Here is a 21009-nt window from a genome sequence, read left to right as displayed (position 1 = left end):
ACATGTATGATATGTATATGGCAGGTGAATGATATTCATGACATAAATGACATATGGAAACATATATAGCATAAATGACATGTGTGGCATATGCAATGTGTGTGATGTGTATGACACATATTACATATTTGACACATGCATGACCTACACAACATATATGACATGCACACACCATGCATGGCAGTGACACACATATACTACATGACAGATAAATGATGTATAAATGATATATATGGCATCAGTGACACATATATGACATAAATTGCTTCTATATTTTCAAAAGTCAGTTGAACTTATTTATATATGAATATTTCTGTACAATGTATTGGCTAACATTCATTGACATGTTTATGATTCAAAATAAGTTAGTTTGAGTGCTAAAGTTTGTGTTTGTCTTTATAATTGGTTAGTAGTTTTTCTCTTTAAACATTGGTTTAATTACTTTCTTTCCATTTCATTAAAAATTTTGGACTTACGTTGACACCTCCAATGAAGTTTCCTAAATTTGTCTAGAGAAAATCTTAATAGATTTACGAAAGCAAACACAGTATATTTAAAAAGTTTCATTACTCTGAAAAATGTCCTAATATCATTAACTATATGTATAAAGTAGTTAATAAGAATCCAAAATGTTTTATAATGAATCTCCTCAAGTCCATATTAATTTGTTTTGTATTTCTCAACATTGCATCCATTGTGAAATTGTTCATACAGAGATCTGAGCAAAATTATGTGTGAGAGGATATATATTTTCATCTCTAAAAACAAAGTTACTCTTCAATGTGCTGATTCTGATTTTTTTTTTACTTCTCTGAATGCCTACAGTCATTTATGTGAATGTAATGGTATATTCAATTTTAAAGATGACTGAACAGTAAAGCTATCAATGAAAGATGGCCATTTAATGTTTTGTATGGTTCATTTTATCTCTATAATAATATACCCAAATAAAACATGGGTAACATTGTAAGAAAAAAAAAATGTTCATGACCAGAGAGAGAATGCCAGGGACTGAATGACTCATGACACAGCACCAACCCCTGGAGATCCTTGGTCCTAGAAGCTATAGTTATTGGATCAAATCAAATGGAACTATAATGGATGGGATGCAATAAAGAGATGCTTAGAATTTTAGGAAGAAAAGCAAAGCAAGTTTGAGACTCCAGGCAGAAAAAGAGTGATGGAGATTATCAATGTATATGTTTGAAAAGGAAAAAAACAAGTCTCCGTAAATGAAGTGAGGCATACAGGGAGGCTAAATGTTCATTTAAAGGCATTGTGCATTAAAGACCATTACAGATAAATATTGGTTCTCAAAATACAGTTTCTTTTGGAGATTTCATTATTCATAAAAATTATTCATTTTAAGAATGAGCAACAAGCCTACCTTACAAGAGCTTGGATAGCATTAGATCTTTGACTATTAATTCTTTCTGAGTCTCTGTCTCTGTCTGTCTCTAGATTTTTCCAGGAGTCTTTTCATCTCACAAACCCAACCATACAGCCTTTCCATGCCTTTCAGAACACACTGGTCAATACTTAAAAGTATGCCAAAATCTTTTCAGCTGTCTTTCAAATGACAAAAGAAAAATTTTTTCCAAGCAAATTCAAAGAAATGTTTCTAGAAACTTTTTGAGCCTTTTCTAACTAAATGGTCATGTATTGGTTAGGTATTGTAAATGTAAAATACAACTTTGTTTTGAAAGGAACTAAGAAGACCCTTCATTATGAATGAACCAAATATGAGTAACTGTGACCTGTAGATTCAGATTACCCTGAGTGGCATCTTCCCCAGTAACCATGGAAACAAAGAAAGCCATAAATCAACACTTTTACAAATTACATTGGTAAGAGGTTTAGGAAGTGGGACAGCTACTGCAAAGGAAGAAGAAATTCTCTTCCATAGGTTTCAGATTACAATATAGCATCCTTAGTTTTAGGGTGAGTAGAGGCTAGAGTTGTATTAAATGTTGTGATACAGTCCAAGAACTTTATCGATTGATCAAGAGGTTGTTAGCTCAAATACAAAAATCAAGGTAATGAAAGCTGAGCACAGCACATGTTTCAACAGTTGGAAAGTTAGAAATCAGCCTGGGATATATAGTGAGATAGGATCCTTCAAAAAAAATTAATTAATTAATTAAGGTCATTGGCTACTAAGAGATCCAACAGCAGCTTTTATTTTAGCTCTAAACTTCCATATTCCATTTCAAACAACCATGACGCCAACAAGGTCAGCAATCTTTAATACACATGCATCTTTTTCAGATAATGTCTGTTCATAGTATTTATTTACTTTACTACACCATTAACTGTGATCTAGCTTTAAACCCATGACAACAACTCTTGTTCACCAAAGTATCAATGAAGTAGGCTCAGACATCGCACAATAAGTAATGATATTGGATACAGTCAACAGACACACAAAAATCTTCTCTGTCCTTTCATACCATTGCCTGGATTTGTTTTGGTTTGGTTTTTTGTTATTGTGGTGGTGGTGGTGTTTTTGTCTCTTTTTTGGGGGGGGAGTAATTTGTTTTGTTTTGTTTTGCTGCAGGAGAAAGCAGTTTCAATGAGTTAGCCTGATAATTATTTAAAATCTTCACCTTGGGCTGGGAAGGTGGCTCAGTGGTAGAGCGCTTGCCTTGCATGCATGAGGCCCTGGGTTCGATTCCCCAGCACCACATAAGCAAAAAGAAAAAAGCCAGAAGTGGTGCTGTGGCTCAAGTGGTAGAGCGCTAGCCTTGAGCTGAAGAGCTGAGAGACAGCGCCCAGGCCCAGAGTTCAGGCCCCACGACTGGACCAAAAAAAAAAAAAAAAAAAAAAAAAAAAAAAAAAAAAAAATCTTCACCTTTTGTTTATGTAGTCCTAAGTTGTAGGAGTAATGTAAATGCTTATCTTTACCTCTTTACTTACATTCTTCCCTCTTTTCCCTTCCTTTACTAGAGAGATTCATAAATTTTTACAGAAGCAATACATTCTGAAGCCATTATCAATGCCATCAGGAATTTCTAGGTTGTTCTGTCAGCATTTCTGTTTTTGTGAACACGTTTGTGTGTTAAACATGCCTGCTTTATGTTCTCTTTTTTTCTTCTTATTTTTCAGTAAAGTGTTATGCAATGCTCCATAATCAGACTTTCAGTGCATGTATAAGGGCTCTGGAAAACTCATCAATGTCATCCTTTTGTTATGCTGATGGTCGAGTGTTGTGACATGCATATAAATAAAATTAAGTCAGGAAGCTTAAATTCCATTTTCTTTCTCCTGGGTGTCTCTACAAGGCAGATCTTGTCCATTTCAAAGTTACTTTGACAGTTTGTATGGCAATAAAAAATGATGGAGGCTAATGGAGTATAAATCAAACCAACATGGGAAGCCAAAGACTTCAATTGGTATGAAAATGGCCTTCTCCCAGAAGTTGTTTATTATTAGTCTTTAAAAATAATTTGTCAAGCTGGGAGCTAGTGGCTCACACCTGTAATCCTAACTAGCTATTCAGGAGACTGATTTGAGGATTGTAGTTTGAAGCCAGCCTAATAGAAAAGTCCCCACGAGATGTTTATCTCCAATTAACTATTCAAAAACCAGAAATGGCATGGTGGCTCAGGTAGTCATGCACTAGTCTTGAACACAAAGAGGCTCAAGGACAGGACCAGGGCACTGAGTTTAAGCCCCATAACCAACAACAACAACAACAATATTTATTATTATTATATTATTATAATCTATCAAGAAATTAGTGACACCTATTAACTTCTAAAGAGTAAGTGTGTTAATAGTTTCTCTGTGCCCTGTATTCTACCCGCAGACTTTTTAGGGGCCTTGATTATGATAATCTCATCACTTCATTGTGGTATTTCAGCTCTGTTCACAGAAACTTTAAGTTTTCATAGTTGCCCTTTTGTTTGTGTTATTGGACTCTATATATCTAGCTAGCTAGCTACTGTCTATATCTGTCTACCTATCTTCTATGTATCTATGTATCTGTCTATAGAATTTTATAGTTCTATCTCTCATAGGTGGGAAGTTGATCCATTTTGAGTTCATTTGTTGGATAGATTATCAAATGAGAATCAACCTCCATTCTTTGGATGTGGCTGTTCAGTTGTCACAAGACAAGGCATTGAAGAGAAGGTTCTCACTACACTGAGTTGTCTGGGTAACCTGTTGAAACTTTATTTATGGTCATTACTGCTGCTGCATTAATCTATATGTATATCCTTACCAGACTACCACATCATCTGTCTGTTATAACTTTGTAATAACTTTTGAAATTTGAACTCTGATTCTTCCTACTTTATATTTTTAAATATTATTTTGACTAAAGAAGGCCCATTATATTTCCATATAAAGTTTTATACCACAGTGTCAATTTATTGGGTTTTGACAATAATTTTGTCAGCCCGGAGACTTATGCCATTTTAACAATGTTAAATCTTGTGTTCCATATTTTAAAAATTCTGGTTGTTGGGGTTTTTTTTTTGTTTTATTTTGTTTCCATATCTTGCCTTGGAAAACTTGAGCAAATGAACTGTTCTCTGCCATTTTCATCATCTAAAATGCTTAAATATATTTTGGTTTGGGTTTTGCTGGTACTATGGCTTGAATAGCATATATTCTACCATTCTACCACTTTACCAATCCAGCCTCTGCAACGCATTTTGTTATGAATACAATAGTGATATCAGATATTTGTTTGTTTTTCTGTTATTGTTGTGGTTGCTGCTGTTGAGACAGGGGCTTACTATGTAGCTTAGGCTGGCCTTAAAATAGTAATGTTTCTACCTTAGTATTCCCAGTGCCACTGTCCCCAGTGTTGTGATTATAAGCCTGGCTTCAGAGAAGTTGCTTTTGAAGATTAAATGTTTAATACATGCAAAGTCCAAAGATATAACTGACACATGATAAGCAGTTACCAATCAAATATCATTGTCACTATTACAATGCCATCCTTCTTCTCTCCCCCAACACATGATTACTTCTGGGCTTGTGCAGTAGCAGTAACCTTCTGGTATGTTGAGGTGGACAAAAGCCATGAACAACTGTTTCAACACCTAGACATGGTTGAAGAGCTTTTTTAGGAAGCCAACACTAACTACCTTGCTCGTTTCATGGGATTCTGGAGATTGTTTTGCTGGTGTTTTATAGCTGGTCAGCTGGCTGGAAACTCTTCCGTCGAGATGTATCGCCAAGTGCTTCTGTCTGGTTGTCGCTGTGTGGAGCTGGACTGCTGGAAAGGAAGGACTGCAGAAGAAGAGCCTGTCATTACTCATGGGTTCACCATGACCACTGAGATATCCTTCAAGGTAGAGTGAATACATGTTGCCAAGAGAGGCAGCTAGGGAGACCTGACCTTTTTCAGCTAATGCCCCATAAGGTAGAAAGTCTGAGGAATAACAATGAAGTCCACAGGTTATCAATATTTGTATAATTTCAGAGGCTAAAAGTTTAACCCTGAGTTTAGCTGAATGAATAGATGCTAACCAATTTCTAAGGAAGTTGAAGTTGGGCATATAGACAGCTTATTTGTGCAGTTTAATATATAAGAAGTGTATCCTTAATTGGCTAAATTAAGAAACAAACTTACTCCATACTCAAAACAACCCCATATATCAGCTGGTTTTAGTGTTGGCCATTCTCTTGAGGATTAATCACTACTTTTTACATTTTAAATCTATATAACTTTAAGGCCAAGCCTAAATAATTTTAAGGTTCATATATATTGATTACTATTGTACTGTGCATTATTTTTTCTCATTTTTTTCACTCCACATAGCTAAAAAGATTTGCTGGTATTGTTGAATTTATCTATAGCTTGTTTCATTTATTTGTATGATGATATTAATTGCTATTCAGTTTTACAGATTGAGTATCTCTTACTCTAAATGCTTGGGACCACAATGCTTCAGATTTTGGAATACTGTATTTGCACAGTTTTCTGACCAAGCATTTGTAGCTTCCAAATCTGACTTATTAGATCCAAAACATTTCAAAAGCAAAACTTTTTGTGTATATCTCAGTGTTCAAAATTTCCAGATTTTAGAGATTTTTCTGGATTTCAGATTTGCAGGTGTGGGGTGAAAAACTTGTATAAAATTCTATTCTTTAGTGCCAGGTTTGGGGCTATCGGTATCTCTCAAAATCAGTAGGAATGCATCAGTAGTCAAAGTTGAGTTTATTTGCTCACATGGTCTGGAACTTTGTGGTTTCTTGGGACTGACAGGACTGGGGTTTTTATTAGGTGATCTGGAAAAGTTCCAGGAAACAGAGTTATGCTAAGAATTGGGTGCTGTGAAAAAGCACACACACAAAAAAACATATTTCATGGGCACCTTTATAAGTCTTGTCTCTCAGACAGGACCAAAAGGTTAATGATGAAAAAACATCAGCCTTTTTTTTTTTTTTTTTTTGTCAGTCGTGGGCCTGAACTCTGGGCCTGGGCGCTGTCTCTCAACTCTTCAGCTCAAGGCTAGCGCTCTACCACTTGACCACAGCACCACGCCCGGCTTTTTCTGCTTATGTGGTGCTGAGGAATGGAACACAGGGCATCATGCATGCAAAGGAAGCACTCTACCACTGAGCCACCTTCCCAGCCCTCAGCCATTTTTCTTAAACAAGAAGGCATGTGTTTGGTCTCTGTTCTCTTTCCACCTTTGCCTCCATCCTTGGGCATCCCAGGCATTCCACCTTTTAAGCCACATCCCCATCTGGCTCCAACCTATCCCACAAAGGGCCTCCTATTCATATGTCCATACATATGATAAATATCCAAGTGCTATTGATAACCCTTGCAAAGAGACACCCCCAGAGGCCAGGGAAGTGAGGAAATCTGTTTGTGCCCCTAGGTTGGAGAGGAATTTAGAAGAAGATTGTGCAGGTTCAGGGAACACTTTCTCTCAGCTGACTTGGAATGCTCAACACTTTAAAAATAAAGCAGAGGAGGAAGACCAGAGAACAATCTATTGGTCTATATGCACAAACCCCATTACTTGGGTCTCAGTCAGAACAGAACTGGCTCAGCCATAAGTAACCAAGAGCCTAAACATATGGGTATGTGAAGTGAAGAAAATGGGTGGAGGCAGTGAAAGGCCAGAATACTGGGTGAAATGGATGTCAACATCACCAGAACAGGCAAAACCTTGGATGAAGAAGATGGTAAACCCCTTGGCCACGCATTACCACATGAGGGAGAGCTCCATGAATGGCAGATGTAAGGAAGAGGAAAATCTGACCAGGTGGTACCTGAAGAACTGGGAATTGTGATTGTTTCTATTGTTTTTAAGAAGATTGAGAAGTCAGATTTCACAATCACTTGGTGGGGGAGGGGTGGAGAAAAAGCTCTCAGTTTTTAGCTCTGGGTCAGTTAGGATGTGGAAACACAGACAACTATCACTGAAGAGAACAGCAAAATAGAAGCAAGAGTTTCCAGGCCTCAGCCAAGTTTAAGGGTAGAGAAAGAGAAATAGATTTTTTTGATCAAAGGTACTATATTGGCTGGGCATCGGTGGCTCATGCTTCTAATCTTACTTACAATCTGGAAGATGATAGTTTAAGGCCAACCTGGAAAAAAAGTCTTATAGACTCCATAGCCAAAATAACCAACCAAAGTCAGTACTGGAAGTATGGCTCAAGTGGTATGGCTCCATCCTAACAAGCAAGCCAAGTTCAGCCTTGAGTTCAATCCCCAGTACCACCAAAAAAAAAAAAAATACTTTATTTGGCAATAAAAATATATTCAAAACATTATCATTAGCACCTTAAATTGTATTTATTATTTATGAGCCAGGAATTTGACTTTTCATGATTTGTTAAATGTGGGTTACAAACAATAATTACAGAAAAGTAAGGAATATCCCACACTAAACTTTACAACAAAATTTGTGGTATTAGCCTTGATTCTGAACAAAATCTTAAAAGGCTGTACCTGCTGTTGCAATTGACCACTCTGAAAAATCTGTGCATTTCTTCCTTCTCTTCCCCCTTCCTTTACTCCCTAAGACAGGGTCTCACAATGCATCCCAAGCTTTGGCTTCAAACTCAAGATCCCCTTGAGTGCTCTATAGATTTTCTTATACAGAAGAATCAATAGGTTTTTATTCCATTACCATAGTCCTCCTCCTTCCCTTCTTGCTCCAATTGTTGTCTTTGTTAGTTACCTAAGATTCCAGCTTAGCCTGGTTGGACTCTGTCAGTGAACAGGAAGACAGGTGAGCTCTGATAGGGCCAGTGTAGTCTGAGCCCCTCTGTCTGCCCACAGTGGAGAAAGGCTGGCACAGCATACCCTAATAAAGCTGAAGAGGGATGGATGAATGGCCCTGTAGCAGTTGACCACTCCAAGAGAGAGCCCGCCTGCCTCCCTGCCCTCACTGTACCCCTTTGTCCTAGAAAGGAGGACTTCCATTTCTTTGAAAATTAAAATCTGACAAATCCTTGAGTTTCTTGTGGAGAACAAACACAGGGCATGTTGCAGTGCATGTTGATTGTGTGTGGAGCATTTGCGCCATGTAGACTTGCTCATCCGGTTCCCTGGGAGTCACTCTCCATAGGTCCTTAAGGATAAGTGGCTCTTTGGTCACTTCGGTCATCCTCAAGCCATGCCTTCTTTGAATGGCCCTTTCTGGGCTCCAGAAACCCAGCATCCAGACCATATCTACACAAAGACTTGGAGGTTTCGAAGCTGTAAAAATAAATTAGGTCCAGACCGGAGGACCACTTCTTCTCTCTGTCTGCTGGAGTAAAGGGTAGGAAGGTCCCAGGACAGCCACAGCAAGGAGACAGATCAGCTCCAAATGGTTCATTCCTCTAGCTGTGCTTCGTGGTTCCTGTGCCTTGGCAGGGTAGACAGTTCTGGAAAGGCATGGGTGGAGAGCAGAAAGCTAAACCTGATTAGGAGGCTCTGAATCGGGACCAAGACAGAGCAAGGCCAAGTAAGGATCTGAGGATACAGCTCTGGTGTCAGTGCCTGCAGCAGGGTGCACTTCAGCTCTGTCCTTACCCTTTTACCAGCCCTGTGCTGCCTGCAGCTCAGCATGCTGCTTGCTTTCCCAAGCACCTCGTGTGTACAATAAATTTTAAAAATTGCATTAGAAAAGAAATAGGATCTCGCCTGTAATCTTAACTACTCAGGAGGCTGAGATCTGAGAATCGTGCTTCAAAGCCAGCCTGGGCAGCAAAGTCTGTGAGACTTTTATCTCCAATTAATCACCAGAAAACCAGAAGTAAAAGGCGAAAGATTTATACGATCTGAAGAGAAACCAGAGGGGATGTGGACAGAAGGGAACCTTACTGCATTGTTGATAGGAGTGTAAACTTGTTCAACCACTTTGGAAAGCAGTATGGAGGTTCCTCAAAAAACTCCACACAGAGCTCCCCTATGATCCAGTAATCCCACTTACAAGCATTTACCCAAATGATCACAAACAAGACCACACTAAAGCTACCAGCACAACTATGTTTATTGCAGCATTATTTATCATTGCTAAGATATGGAACCAACCCAGATGCCTCTCAGTAGATGAATGGATCAAGAAAATGTGGTATATATACACAATGGAATTCTATGCCTCCATCAGAAAGAATGACATTGCCCCATTTGTTAGGAAATGGAAAGACTTGGAAAAAATTATATTAAGTGAAGTAAGCCAGGCCCAAAGAAAAATAGGTCCCATGCTTTCCCTTATTTGAAATAACTAGTATATGTCTGGGAAGAGCAGAAAAGGTCAGAAAAGATGATGTTTAGCGAAATGAACCCCAAGATTGGGACACAAGTGGTTTTTTCTTCTTGCTTGCTATTGTTTCTAACGTATTTATAAGGTACCATGTGATTTTTTTTGGTTGCTTTGTATGTCCCTCCCCCAGGGTATAACCCCTGTTTTCACTGTATTTGATGTTGGTATAATTTGTGGAGGGGAAGGGGGAAAAAAAAAACAAATTGTTTAAATAGGGATACAGGTTGACCCATTGCAACGATGAGATGTACATGACGCTATGCCGAAAAATAAACTTTACAATTTAGGGGGGTGGTAGGTGGGGGTGTAGTTGAGGAGGTGGGAGGGACGGGATGGTAGGGGAAAACAAAGGAGGAGGCAACAATGCTGGCAAGGAAATGTACTCATTACCTTGCTCATGTAACTTCAAACTCTCTGTACAATAAAAAAAAAAAACCTTATTTAAAAAAAGAAAGAAAAGAGAAGAAACGGGACAAATCCCAACAGTATTCCAATCTTTGAATTACCTTCTTTCTCCCCTCTCCTACTGGGGACAAGCAAGTCTTAACTCAGAGACTTTGCACTAGATGCTCCTCTCTCCGGAATGCCCTTTCCTGGTTACCCACATCGCTCCTTGCTGATTTCCTTGTAGCTTTCTTAAATGTCACCTTCAGAATAAGGCTGACTGGGTCCTCTCTCTATGTAATGCTGACAAGCAGCCATGAGTCTCCCTCCCCATCCTGATTCAAATTCTCTCACACCTCTATGTCTAACCTTTCTAACACACTGCTTAATTTAATTATCATGACCTTTATTTATTGAGTCTCCCACTAGCGTGTGAAGATAGGGATCTCTGTCTTGTTCCCTCATCTGTCTGAAGCACTTTGATCAAAACCTGACCTGCAATAGCAATTGCCTAGTAAATGTTTTGGATGAATTTTTCCCATCCCAAATGAAGTAGGAAAAAAACAAAACACAACATAGCAGAGCTTTCCTTTTTAGTCTTTCTGGCCTCTATTCATCACACTAGTGAATTTTGGCCATAGTTTCCTATAATTTCATGCATAACCTATTGGGAGACTATGGAAAGGTGCTCCCAAGATTGGGCTTCCTTTGGGCTTTCCCATATATTTGGACTTGACCTTCACAGTGTAATTACATTGTCCTCTACACCTAGGCTGAATTGCTGGCAGCAAAACGAACTGATTGCAAAGTTTTACTGTCACATCATTTATCTCCTTTCAGGACATTTGATCTTGAACACTTATATGCAATCTAGCCCCCTAAGCAAGAATTCTTATTGGCCTATTTATTGTATGGGCAAAAGAAAAAGGTTATATTCTGGGAGAAGGGGACAGGGAAGGTTTTCTGTCTTAGAGTCTGGCTATCTTCTATTTGTCCCATCTATTTGCTCCTTGGTTTGTAGGCCATATTGCTTTTGTCTTTCCTATAATCATAGCCTACTAATTCACGTTTGGGTCTAATTCTCTGTTCCCACTTAACCTCCTCCTTTATCATAGTTGACATCCCTACCTGCCCACTCCAAGTCTGGCCCCTTTGATTCTCTCAGGAGGTATCCTCTTCACCAAGGTTTATACGGATAGAAAACTGAGTGATAATGGAAAAGTCCATGATGAAGCCATGTTAAATGAATATGTTGTCAAACTGAGTATTTCTGAAAGTAAGACTTCCTTACATCCCCGAGAAGAAATGATAAGAATTGAAGGTGCAATTTCATGGCTCCATGAATGCATACATAGAATGGATATCCAAATATTCCCTGCTGCTGTCTGCCAAAGCAAAAGAGTTTCAAGGGCAGGTCTTTCCACTGGAGATTAGTAATGGAAATGTATTGCTAATAGATGATTGAATCCAGTGCTAAAATTCCTCAAACATTAGTTTGGGCTGGGTAAGGAGCAGCAAAAGGGGAATAAATTTTCCTATCTAATGTCCACTAATGACCACATTTATGAAAGAATGACACCAGTTTTGTCATGCTGCCCTATTATGGGCCCCCTCTGAAATATTTCCAAGGCAAAAAAAAAAAAAAAAAAAAGAACACATCTGGAGTGTTCTGTACCTCCCACCTAACATTATTTGATGAAATTCAGAAAAGGTCTTCTCCATTCAAATGGTTTGAAATATTTGCTAAATGTTATTTTAGGAAGAGGAAAGAGATGGGAAAATGGAGGAGAAGGCAAGGGTGTTGTTCTGAAGTTGAAGTTGAATATTCCCATTTGTTCCTTGGTTCAAGTATAGGCTCCCCCATCTATAGGCTATAAGATCTTGGGAAAGCTGCCTTATCAATCCACACCCAAGTTCTTATCAGAAATGTAGAGATAATAATGAGCACCTCTTAGAGTCAGTATAAATAAATATCCATTCCACAAGATAGTGCAGGTCAACACAGCCCAACAAGAAATCACTTCTTCAATGTATGCATTATCCTGCCCATGTAATTGTAACCCCTCTGTACAGTATGTTCACAAATAAAAAATAAAAAAAAAAGAAATCACTTCTTCACCTCTGGCTCCTTTATCCTCCCTTTGGACCTGTGGGAGGTAGCTTATCACTACAGATCAGATAGCCCAGGTGTAGAGGCCTGGGGAGATTTTTCTCAAGGTCACACAGTTTGTAAGTCTTAAGAGTGAAACATCAGTCTATTTGAACCCATAGCCTGTGTGCAAATAAATGAAATAAAGAACTTCACATTTTAGTGTCCCTTTCTATTTATAGTGCACTTATTTTGATGGACTTGGCATGCATAAAAGTTTAAACTGATTATGTGTGAAAGGCAATCTGTGAGTTCACTTCTAAGGAACAGTAAGAGCCATGCTTCTCATGCAGACTCTTCTTAGAGGATGTATGCAAATGTGGTACAGAATTAGAAAGCCTTATTTATACTCTGGGACAAGTAAAATAGCTTAATAGCATAGCTGTAAAGAAAGCTATGTATTGTACAGGAAAGGTAGAGAAGGGAGTAGAAGAAGGCCAGGCATGAGGAATGAGAGCAGATATTCCTGTTTATAGAGAGTGTGCAAAGAAGGTATGCAGCTAAACACCCGTGTATGGGAATGTGAAACCTAAATAGTATGCATGATGTTCTAATTGAACAAAAAACAAGATTGGATCTCAACATCAGATAAATGATAAAACTATTTTGAGAAATAATGCACACCAGCCAGGGAACAGGCATGACAGTCCAGTCCTTCATGTAATAGCCTAAGCATTGTAAAATGAAAACTAATTTGGCTACCTGCGGGAGATTATGACAAGGTTCATATTCTTCCATTTAATAAATTCCCATTCTGAGAATCCATGTGTAGAAAAGTACTTGCATTTCTATCAGTTGAGAAATGGTTAAAGCAAATATGCTTCTGGTTTTCTAAGGTTTTATGTACTTATTGAAGCTTAAAGAATACACTTTTTTTTTTTCAGTTCTGGGGTCAGAACTCAGGAGATAGAGCATGACAGGCAAGCTCTCTGTCACTGAGCCCTGAAATATATTTATTAAAAAATTGAGATGGAAGAAGGAAGTACTGAAATACATTATATATTACATGGTTGCATTTATTTTATATATTTTATATTGAAAGAACGCTTGGAGCTGGGCACTGATGGCTCATCTCTATGATCTTAGTTATTCAGGGGGATGAGACTTGGAGGATTGTGGTTCAAAGCCAGGTAGAAGTGTTTGTGAGACTCCATTTCCAATTAACCAGCAACATGTAAAACTTGAGGTATGACTTAAGAGGTAAAATGCCAGTTGTAAACAAGTAAGCTAATCAAGAGGGCAACATATTTGGAACAGGAAAATCTCTGAAGACATACATTAATTTAGTGTTTGCCAAAGTATAATTTCTTGGGATAGAGTTGGGGGAAGAAAAGTGACTTCTGTTTTACAGACGTTGTTGGGGTGCCAAAATTATGTTAGATTGGCATGATGCTTGAACAACAGTGTGAATATTCTAAAACGATTGAATTAAATACTCCAAATGTCTGAAACACATCTCAGTTATATTTTAAAAACAACTTTAAAAACACCAATGGAGAATGAACTGCAATTAATTTTAAGTCACAAAATATATCAAAAACAGAGTAGAAGTAAATATGAGAAAATGCTAACAGTGATCTGGATTACAAGGAGAAATGATGGATGAAATTTTTGCCTCCTCATATTGTCCCTAATTTTAGAATGTATTAGATTTCTTTCATTGTAAGAATAGAGGGTATGATGAATAAAGAGAGGAATCCTGTCTTCTTCCTTCTCCTCTGCCTCATCTTCATTTAGTTAGTTAGTTTGTTTTGGAGCAGAATCTCACTATGTATTCCAAGCAAGCCTCAAACTCAACCTACCTCAGCCTCCTCATACTGTGAATAGAAATGTATGTCACTTCACCCAACATAAGAACCTTCCTTCTTTACAACTGCATCTCCCTTTCCACCAAAATTCAGCCATTTTTCCCCTATTTACCTGGTTGGAATCCAGAGTCAGAAACTGTATACTGTAGTGGTCCTCACAACTCCTTGGCACCATTTTAGGCCACTTGGAACCATTCTATGACTTAAAGCATCCACTATGTGGGTAGAAGTGTAGCTCAGTGGTAGAACATTCATGCATGAGACCCTCGGTTTTTTCCCCAGCACCACCAAAGCAAACAAACCAACAAGCAAATAAAACCCACCTTGCTAATGGCCTTAGACTCTAAATGTAAAAACAAACAAACAAACAAAAAACTGTACATTAAAAAAAAAAAAGCCAGGCACCAGTGGCTCATGCCTATAATCCTAGCTACTCAGAAGGCTGACATCTGAAGATCACAGTTCAAAGACAGCCTGGCAAGAAAGTCTGTGAAACTCTTATCTTCAATTAAAAACCACCAGAAAACTGAAAGTGGTGCTGTGGCTGAAATGGTACAGTGCTTGTCTGGAGCTGAAGAGCTCAGGGACAGCACCCAGGCCAAGAGTTCAAGCATCATGACCGACAAAAAACAAAAGGCAAAAAAACCCTCTCTGATATTGAATATGTGTGTGTTCTCGTTTTCAGGAAGTGATCGAAGCTATTGCTGAGTGTGCATTTAAGACTTCACCTTTTCCCATTCTCCTGTCATTTGAAAACCACGTTGATTCGTAAGTATTCCAGACATTCACGGAGGAGTCCTTTCTCAAAGAAATCATTTTAAAAATTGTTCATCAGATTGGAGAATCACTAGTGGTATTCTTCTACCACATACTGTAACAAGTAGTAGCATGATTTTATCTTCATTTAAATCTTGACAGTACTCACATAGTTCATTGGATTTGTGGGATTTATTTTCATACCATCTTATGACTTGTAAAATAAGGACGTCTTTTTACATGATAATGGAACGTATTTTCGTACATAACATATATCTCTGTGACAGATCTGGAATGCACCCGGCCTCTTTTATTACCTTCCTTCATTCGTTTCTTCTATTGCATAAAAATTAACAGTCACGTTTGCTATGCTCTTTATGCCTGTGGTGGTAGAGAGAAAGCTGAAGTTCTCTTCTGAAGTTCTTCCATAGAACTCCATCAAATGGTCCATCCAACTTTCCATTGTTTTCCCCTTATTAGTAAATGCTTGCCTGCCCCAAACTAGCCTACATTTACTGTTGAGCCACACAAAGCAAAGATAGTACGGACAGACTATTTATATTCATGTCAATCGCAAAGTAACAGCAGGAGACACATTTAGATCTTAAATGTGTATATCAGATTATCAGATACTCACTATATCAGATACCCCCAGAAACAATTGTTATCTACAGTGAAAGCCGGTTGATGGAAGTAAAGCTTTAGTCAATGAATACACCAGGAGCCATCATCGCTGTATGAGCACATGGGAAACCACTTTTTCTTCTCAAGATCCCACCACCATTTCTCACCTCAAAACACCCTATTTTGGCTCAGAAATTCCTCTTTTTCCCCTTCCTACGGAGAGTCTTTCCCTGTTCACTGATTTTCTTTGTCTAACTTTGCCACACATTCTGCCATCCATTTAGTAAATTTAAAATATATATATACTAAATTTTAAAGAAGCACAGATCAAATATTTTATCTGTATTTCTAGCTTGCTCCCTGGAAATCCTGTTACACTTCACAGTTCATTCTTGATGCTATTTCATTATGGGCCATTTATCCAATGAATGATGTAATCATTTGGCACACAGGTTCTTTCTAACAGTTCTGAGGTCAGTGGAAGAGAATGCAATTTATCCTGTCCCAATGCTGTTTATCTTCTTACAGAAAGGAACACTTCTTTTAGAGGCTGCATTAAATACCACATTTACTGCAACAACTCTTATCTGCAAGTGACTTTATTGGAGCTCTTTTGAATTTCTATCCATCTGATTGTCATTGGGTTCAAACAATGCTTTACACTTTTCTTGCAGGCATGGTAGTGTCCAGTATCAATGTGTGGTTCATTCATTTTTGTTTAAAGTAAGAGGATCCAGCATCATTATTTTATTAAAGGAATATTTCTAGTTGAATTACACCAAATGGAAAACTGTGGCTGTATTCTGAATTGTCATCACCTGCTACAGTGAATTCAACCTTGAGGTAGACAGAAAAGTATCAATGGCTACTACCACCAGCAAAATCCTAACATGTATTGACCAATTATTTTTGTGCATAGCAGATCTGCCAGATATTTGAGCTTATGCAACCCTTCCCACAAACCAGCATGCTGCTCAGGATAACCATTATTACTGTCCCTTTTTATAGAGGGAGAAACTGAATCCCAATGTGCATATGTAACTCACTGAGGTGATACAGCTAAAATATGACAGAGTGGGATTCAAACCCAGCTAGCCTGGCTTCAGAACCTCTGCCCTGAACCAACACCATCTCCTAAACCCAAACTGAAGTATCAGAAGCCTCTAAACGTGACGTTATGATGACCAGATCATCAATAAGGCACCTGCCCATATATATCCACACTTATATGACTTGTGACCCTCAACCACGGGATATTTTTTTGACAGTTTTCATATCAATCATGTAGACGTCAAAAAGTGAGCATTGCAAAGTAGCAAAAATCCACAGTCATGCACAAAAGCAAAACATATTGTAGGGCTAGGATTCTGCCCTTTCTGGGTATATAAAAATAGCTATTAAAAGTCTATAATAATTCAAACATATAAAAGCAGATAGGAAAATAGCCTTCCAAACCACTGAAATAATTTAATGACAGCCAAAGCCTAAAGAATTAACTTGTGTGAAGACAATTTTGCCCTGTATTTCCTCTGTCCTTCAGTTCCAGATATCAAAATTGCTCAGGTACAAGTCTTTCCTGGGAAAGGTGTCACTTACCCACAGAAAAGTCTACCACAGTAGTAGACTTCTTCTCTTAACTTGTGGGTTATCTTTACTAGTTTTCAACCTGTGAGACAGAGCTCATTCTTCACATCTCAGTCCTTTCTTTCACATCAATATACATAGAACCTCAAAACCTTCTCATCCCTGTGATGAGAAACATAATCTTAAAACATAGGAAGCTGGCTTGCCCTTCCTGGTGAAACATTGTCATCTCCTCTGTGTTGTTTCTATGAAATGTCAGATTCAAAAATCTGGTTTCCACTAATTCAACCCATATCTCCAAAATCACACGGGGGGGGGGGAGAAAAAGGGGGAAGGAAGGGAGAGAGAACTGTAATAAATCTACTGGATTGTACAGTTTTGTTTATGATTTTACTCCAGATATTTGAAATTACCTCTCCATGAATGACAAAGGATTTTCTGCCATTCACTGCTTTCCACCTCCTCACCTGCTGCTTCCCACTTCCATGCCCACAGAAAACACTTCAAATGCAGACTCTTGACCTTCTCCACCTCTGAATTATTTCTAGAAATTGAGATTCTTTAGGTTAACAAAAAATGCCCCATGGGGTGCCAGTGGCTCACACCTGTAACCCTAACTACACAGGAGACTGAGATCCAAATATCACAGTTCAAAACCAGCCCGAGCAGGAAAGCCTGTGGGACTCTTATCTCCCATTAACTGCCAAAATAAAAAAGAGCCTGAAAAGAAGCTGTGGTTCAAGTGGTAGAGAGCAAAAAGTTCATGGAGAGCTTCCTAGCCCTGAGTTCAAGCCCCAGAAGCAGCAACAGAAGAGGGGAAAAAAAGGAAAAGTTTTATGTCCAATTTTCTCTGATATTTCACGTAATCTGTGAGTGAATACTTTCGTAGGGAGAATCTGACACTGAATTTAGGTAAAGGAGCCGTTAGCCCTGATTTGGCCACAAACAACTGTAAGATTTTGGGCCAAAGTCTTTAATTCCCATGGGTTACAGACACTTCCTCTATACATGAAGTTGATTTATTTTTACTTGTCAGCAAAACTGACCACTGGCTAAATGTTTATTCATTCCATGTATTTTTCATAGGTTTAGAAACAGCCATGTTGGCTGGAAGCTCAAAATATATTTGTGAATTCACGTTATTTCCATGGTAGCTGATCTGATGTTCTAAAATCTTGAAGGATTTTTTTTCTTTCTTTTGGCTAATTGCAGTGTTAATGCCTTTGATTTCTATAGTTCTGACCTGCAATTACAGTCACTTTGTTTTCCCCTGACTTTTCTCATTTGGTTTGCTCTCTTTGCAGGTGGGCATATGGATTTTCTGAGAGTCTGAATAGCCTGATTACTAAGAAGTATTGTTCTCTTTTTTTATTAGACACCTACATTTTCCTCTCCACATCTCAGACATAGATTCCCTGCTCTGCAGAGGGTGGTCCTCAGACCACGCAGCAGCCTCTGCATTCCTGGTGGGAAGCTTTTGGAAATGCAGCCATTTGGGCCTTACTCCTGGATTCTGTGTGTAAACCTGCCTTTTACTCAGGTCTCTGAGGACCTGCATGCAGTGTGAGAGCCAAACACTGTGGTCTATTGATGATCTCCATCTGAATTACCCATAGTCTTGTTTAGAATGCAGGTTCCAGAGCATTCCTTCTGTGAACCAAGGGACTGGACTATCACGCTTTTCTGCATTAAGGACTCAGGTGTTCCTTTAGTGGCACTGAGTAATAAACATGGTCTCATTTCCATCCTTCTTAGATCCTGATTTGGGGATCACCTGGCAGACCACACCCACTTAAGATGACCCACGCCTGCTCGTGGGATCTTTCAGCTGTTGAGATCATCTTACACAAGCCCTGCTCAGATTGCCTTTCAAAAGCATCGCATTTATCACTTCCTTTCATGATTTTCAACGTTCTTTGTCCCATTCCAGGAACAGTTAGGATCATCCTTGCTTTATCAATCCAGAGCAGTTCAGAGAACCCGGAGCTCAGCTCAAAGAACAACACACTCCTGTTGGTGGCTTTCTCAGACTGACACTTCCTCAGCTTCACTCTTTTGTGCCAAAGACTTGCAGACAAGCTGGACATGGTAGTGCATACCTGCAGTCTCTCTAAACAGACACACACACACACACACACACACACACACACACACACACACACATTACAGGCAAATACCTTTCCCCCTAAAGGGCCTTCTGTTTTCATTCATCCTGCAAAACTCCTCCACAAGCTCACTCTACTCAAATGTAGAACCTCAAATGGTTCTCTCTCTCTCTTTACTGATAGTTCACCACCCTCTTCTCCCTCCTCCTTGTATCACTTTTCAGCTGTCAGTCTGATAAATTCCACATAAAAATTGGCCTAAATCCATTAAAAAAGTCCCCCCTGCAATTGTCATCCAGCTGACTTAGTATCAAAAATGAAACCAAGAGAAAGTGTCCAATGAGGAATCCATCTAGAGATAATCCATCCCTCGTCTTCTCCTCAGGCTCACACTGGCAGAACTGTCATTGTCCACCTATACTGGATGTGTTACCTAAACTCACCTAAGTCAGAACCAGGGGATAAAATGATAGAAACTGGTCCTGAGTGGCAGGACAGGGGATGACCTCTTTGCATGATGTCTTTTGTTCTTGTTCTTCCGTAGCCCAAAGCAGCAAGCCAAGATGGCAGAATACTGCCGACTGATCTTTGGGGACGCCCTTCTCATGGAGCCACTGGAAAAATACCCAGTAAGAAGTTCTAATGCTTGCCCTTGAAGGAAAATCTGGGATTCGGGAGCCTTGCTTCCTTTCTGAGTCTCTTCTCGGCACCCTGCTGTCTGCTGCCTACTTGTATTTACCTTTGCATGCACCTTTGAGGTAGAACTTAGACTTTCTAGGGTCATGAGACAGAAAAAAAAATGACCCAAATTCTCCACAAGGGTATTTAGTGAAGTTAGAGCACTGTTAAGTACTGTGAAATATTGTTCATGTGAATGAGAGGTCTTTATTGTAAGCATCTCTTTGAAAGTTAATTTCCCTTTAAATAAGCTAAGATGTTGGTGACCAGAGTGACTTGATTTCCCAGTAGGGTGGGTGGTAGACCATTTTTGATAGCTAGCTGACTCTTGAGGACTGTCAGCTGAACAGGCCCTCTTTGGAGGCTGGGTGGATCCCCACATGGCAATCCAGCTGCTTTTGACACTCTGAGGATGCCTTGAGAAAGCTACACTATAACTACAGCTACTCACTGCCAACACGTAACCCCAGCTTCAGAAGAACCATTCCAAACATAGCTGCTTCAAGCAGCTTACCCCTCATATTTTTCATGAGAGCCTTGGTGAACTCCAGTGGCTATTTTCATTCAGGCTAGAATGGGAAGCACTTCCCTGAGTGGGCTAGAAGAAGGCCTGTGATTGGTACACCCGCAATCCTTCATTTGCATGAAGGACTGTGCCATGATTGGTGGAAACGCTCTTGGCACAACCCTTTGTGGCTATGTATGAAGACTGTTGAACTCACTGTTTTGAGCCAACTGGGAAATGCCCTCCAATGCTGCCCCCTGACATGTAATACTAGGCCAATTAAAGGCTTCTCTCCAGTGGAGTGGACTTTCTTCCCTGTTTTTCATTGTCATCATTAGTAGAGCAGAATGAGCTGGTGACATGAAGAAGAAATGGCAGCAGACCAGTAGTACTGGCAGCACTGGTGGTGAAAGCAAGACTAGCAGTTGTATTATGTTGGAGAGAATGGCTGAAGACTGGCACTGAATGATTAGAGATTAGAAGAGGCAAGAAGCAGAAGACAGTAAAGGCTGTGAAGAGCAAATGATGAGAAACTGTGGACCCGAGTTTCTGGAAGAGCTCTAGGGAGCTGCCAAGCCTAACACCAAAATTCAAGAATCCCGGGCCCAAGAACTATAACATTACCCACCTTAAGAGTTAGAATTACAAATACCAGGGGCCTGCTCAGAAATTTGACACTAGCAAGCTC

General features: G+C 39.2%; 1 protein-coding gene across 3 annotated transcripts in view; it reads left to right on the top strand.

Moving 5' to 3' along the window:
- Plcb1 (phospholipase C beta 1) overlaps nucleotides 1-21009 on the top strand; it is a 661556-nt gene that overhangs the window by 471840 nt on the left and 168707 nt on the right. For all 3 annotated transcript variants that reach the window (XM_070006762.1, XM_070006761.1, XM_070006760.1), the window contains exons 11-13: nucleotides 5149-5306; nucleotides 14755-14837; nucleotides 19683-19767. In XM_070006762.1, the coding sequence (XP_069862863.1) occupies nucleotides 5149-5306; nucleotides 14755-14837; nucleotides 19683-19767 (326 nt within the window). The remainder of the gene's footprint in view (nucleotides 1-5148; nucleotides 5307-14754; nucleotides 14838-19682; nucleotides 19768-21009) is intronic.

Source organism: Dipodomys merriami, unplaced genomic scaffold (genome assembly GCF_024711535.1).
Source record: "Dipodomys merriami isolate MVZ:Mamm:240054 unplaced genomic scaffold, mDipMer1.0.p SCAF_7, whole genome shotgun sequence".
Taxonomy (NCBI): Eukaryota; Metazoa; Chordata; class Mammalia; order Rodentia; family Heteromyidae; genus Dipodomys; species Dipodomys merriami.
The sequence above is the reverse complement of the archived record's forward strand: the minus strand, read 5'-3'. Positions and strand labels throughout refer to the sequence as shown.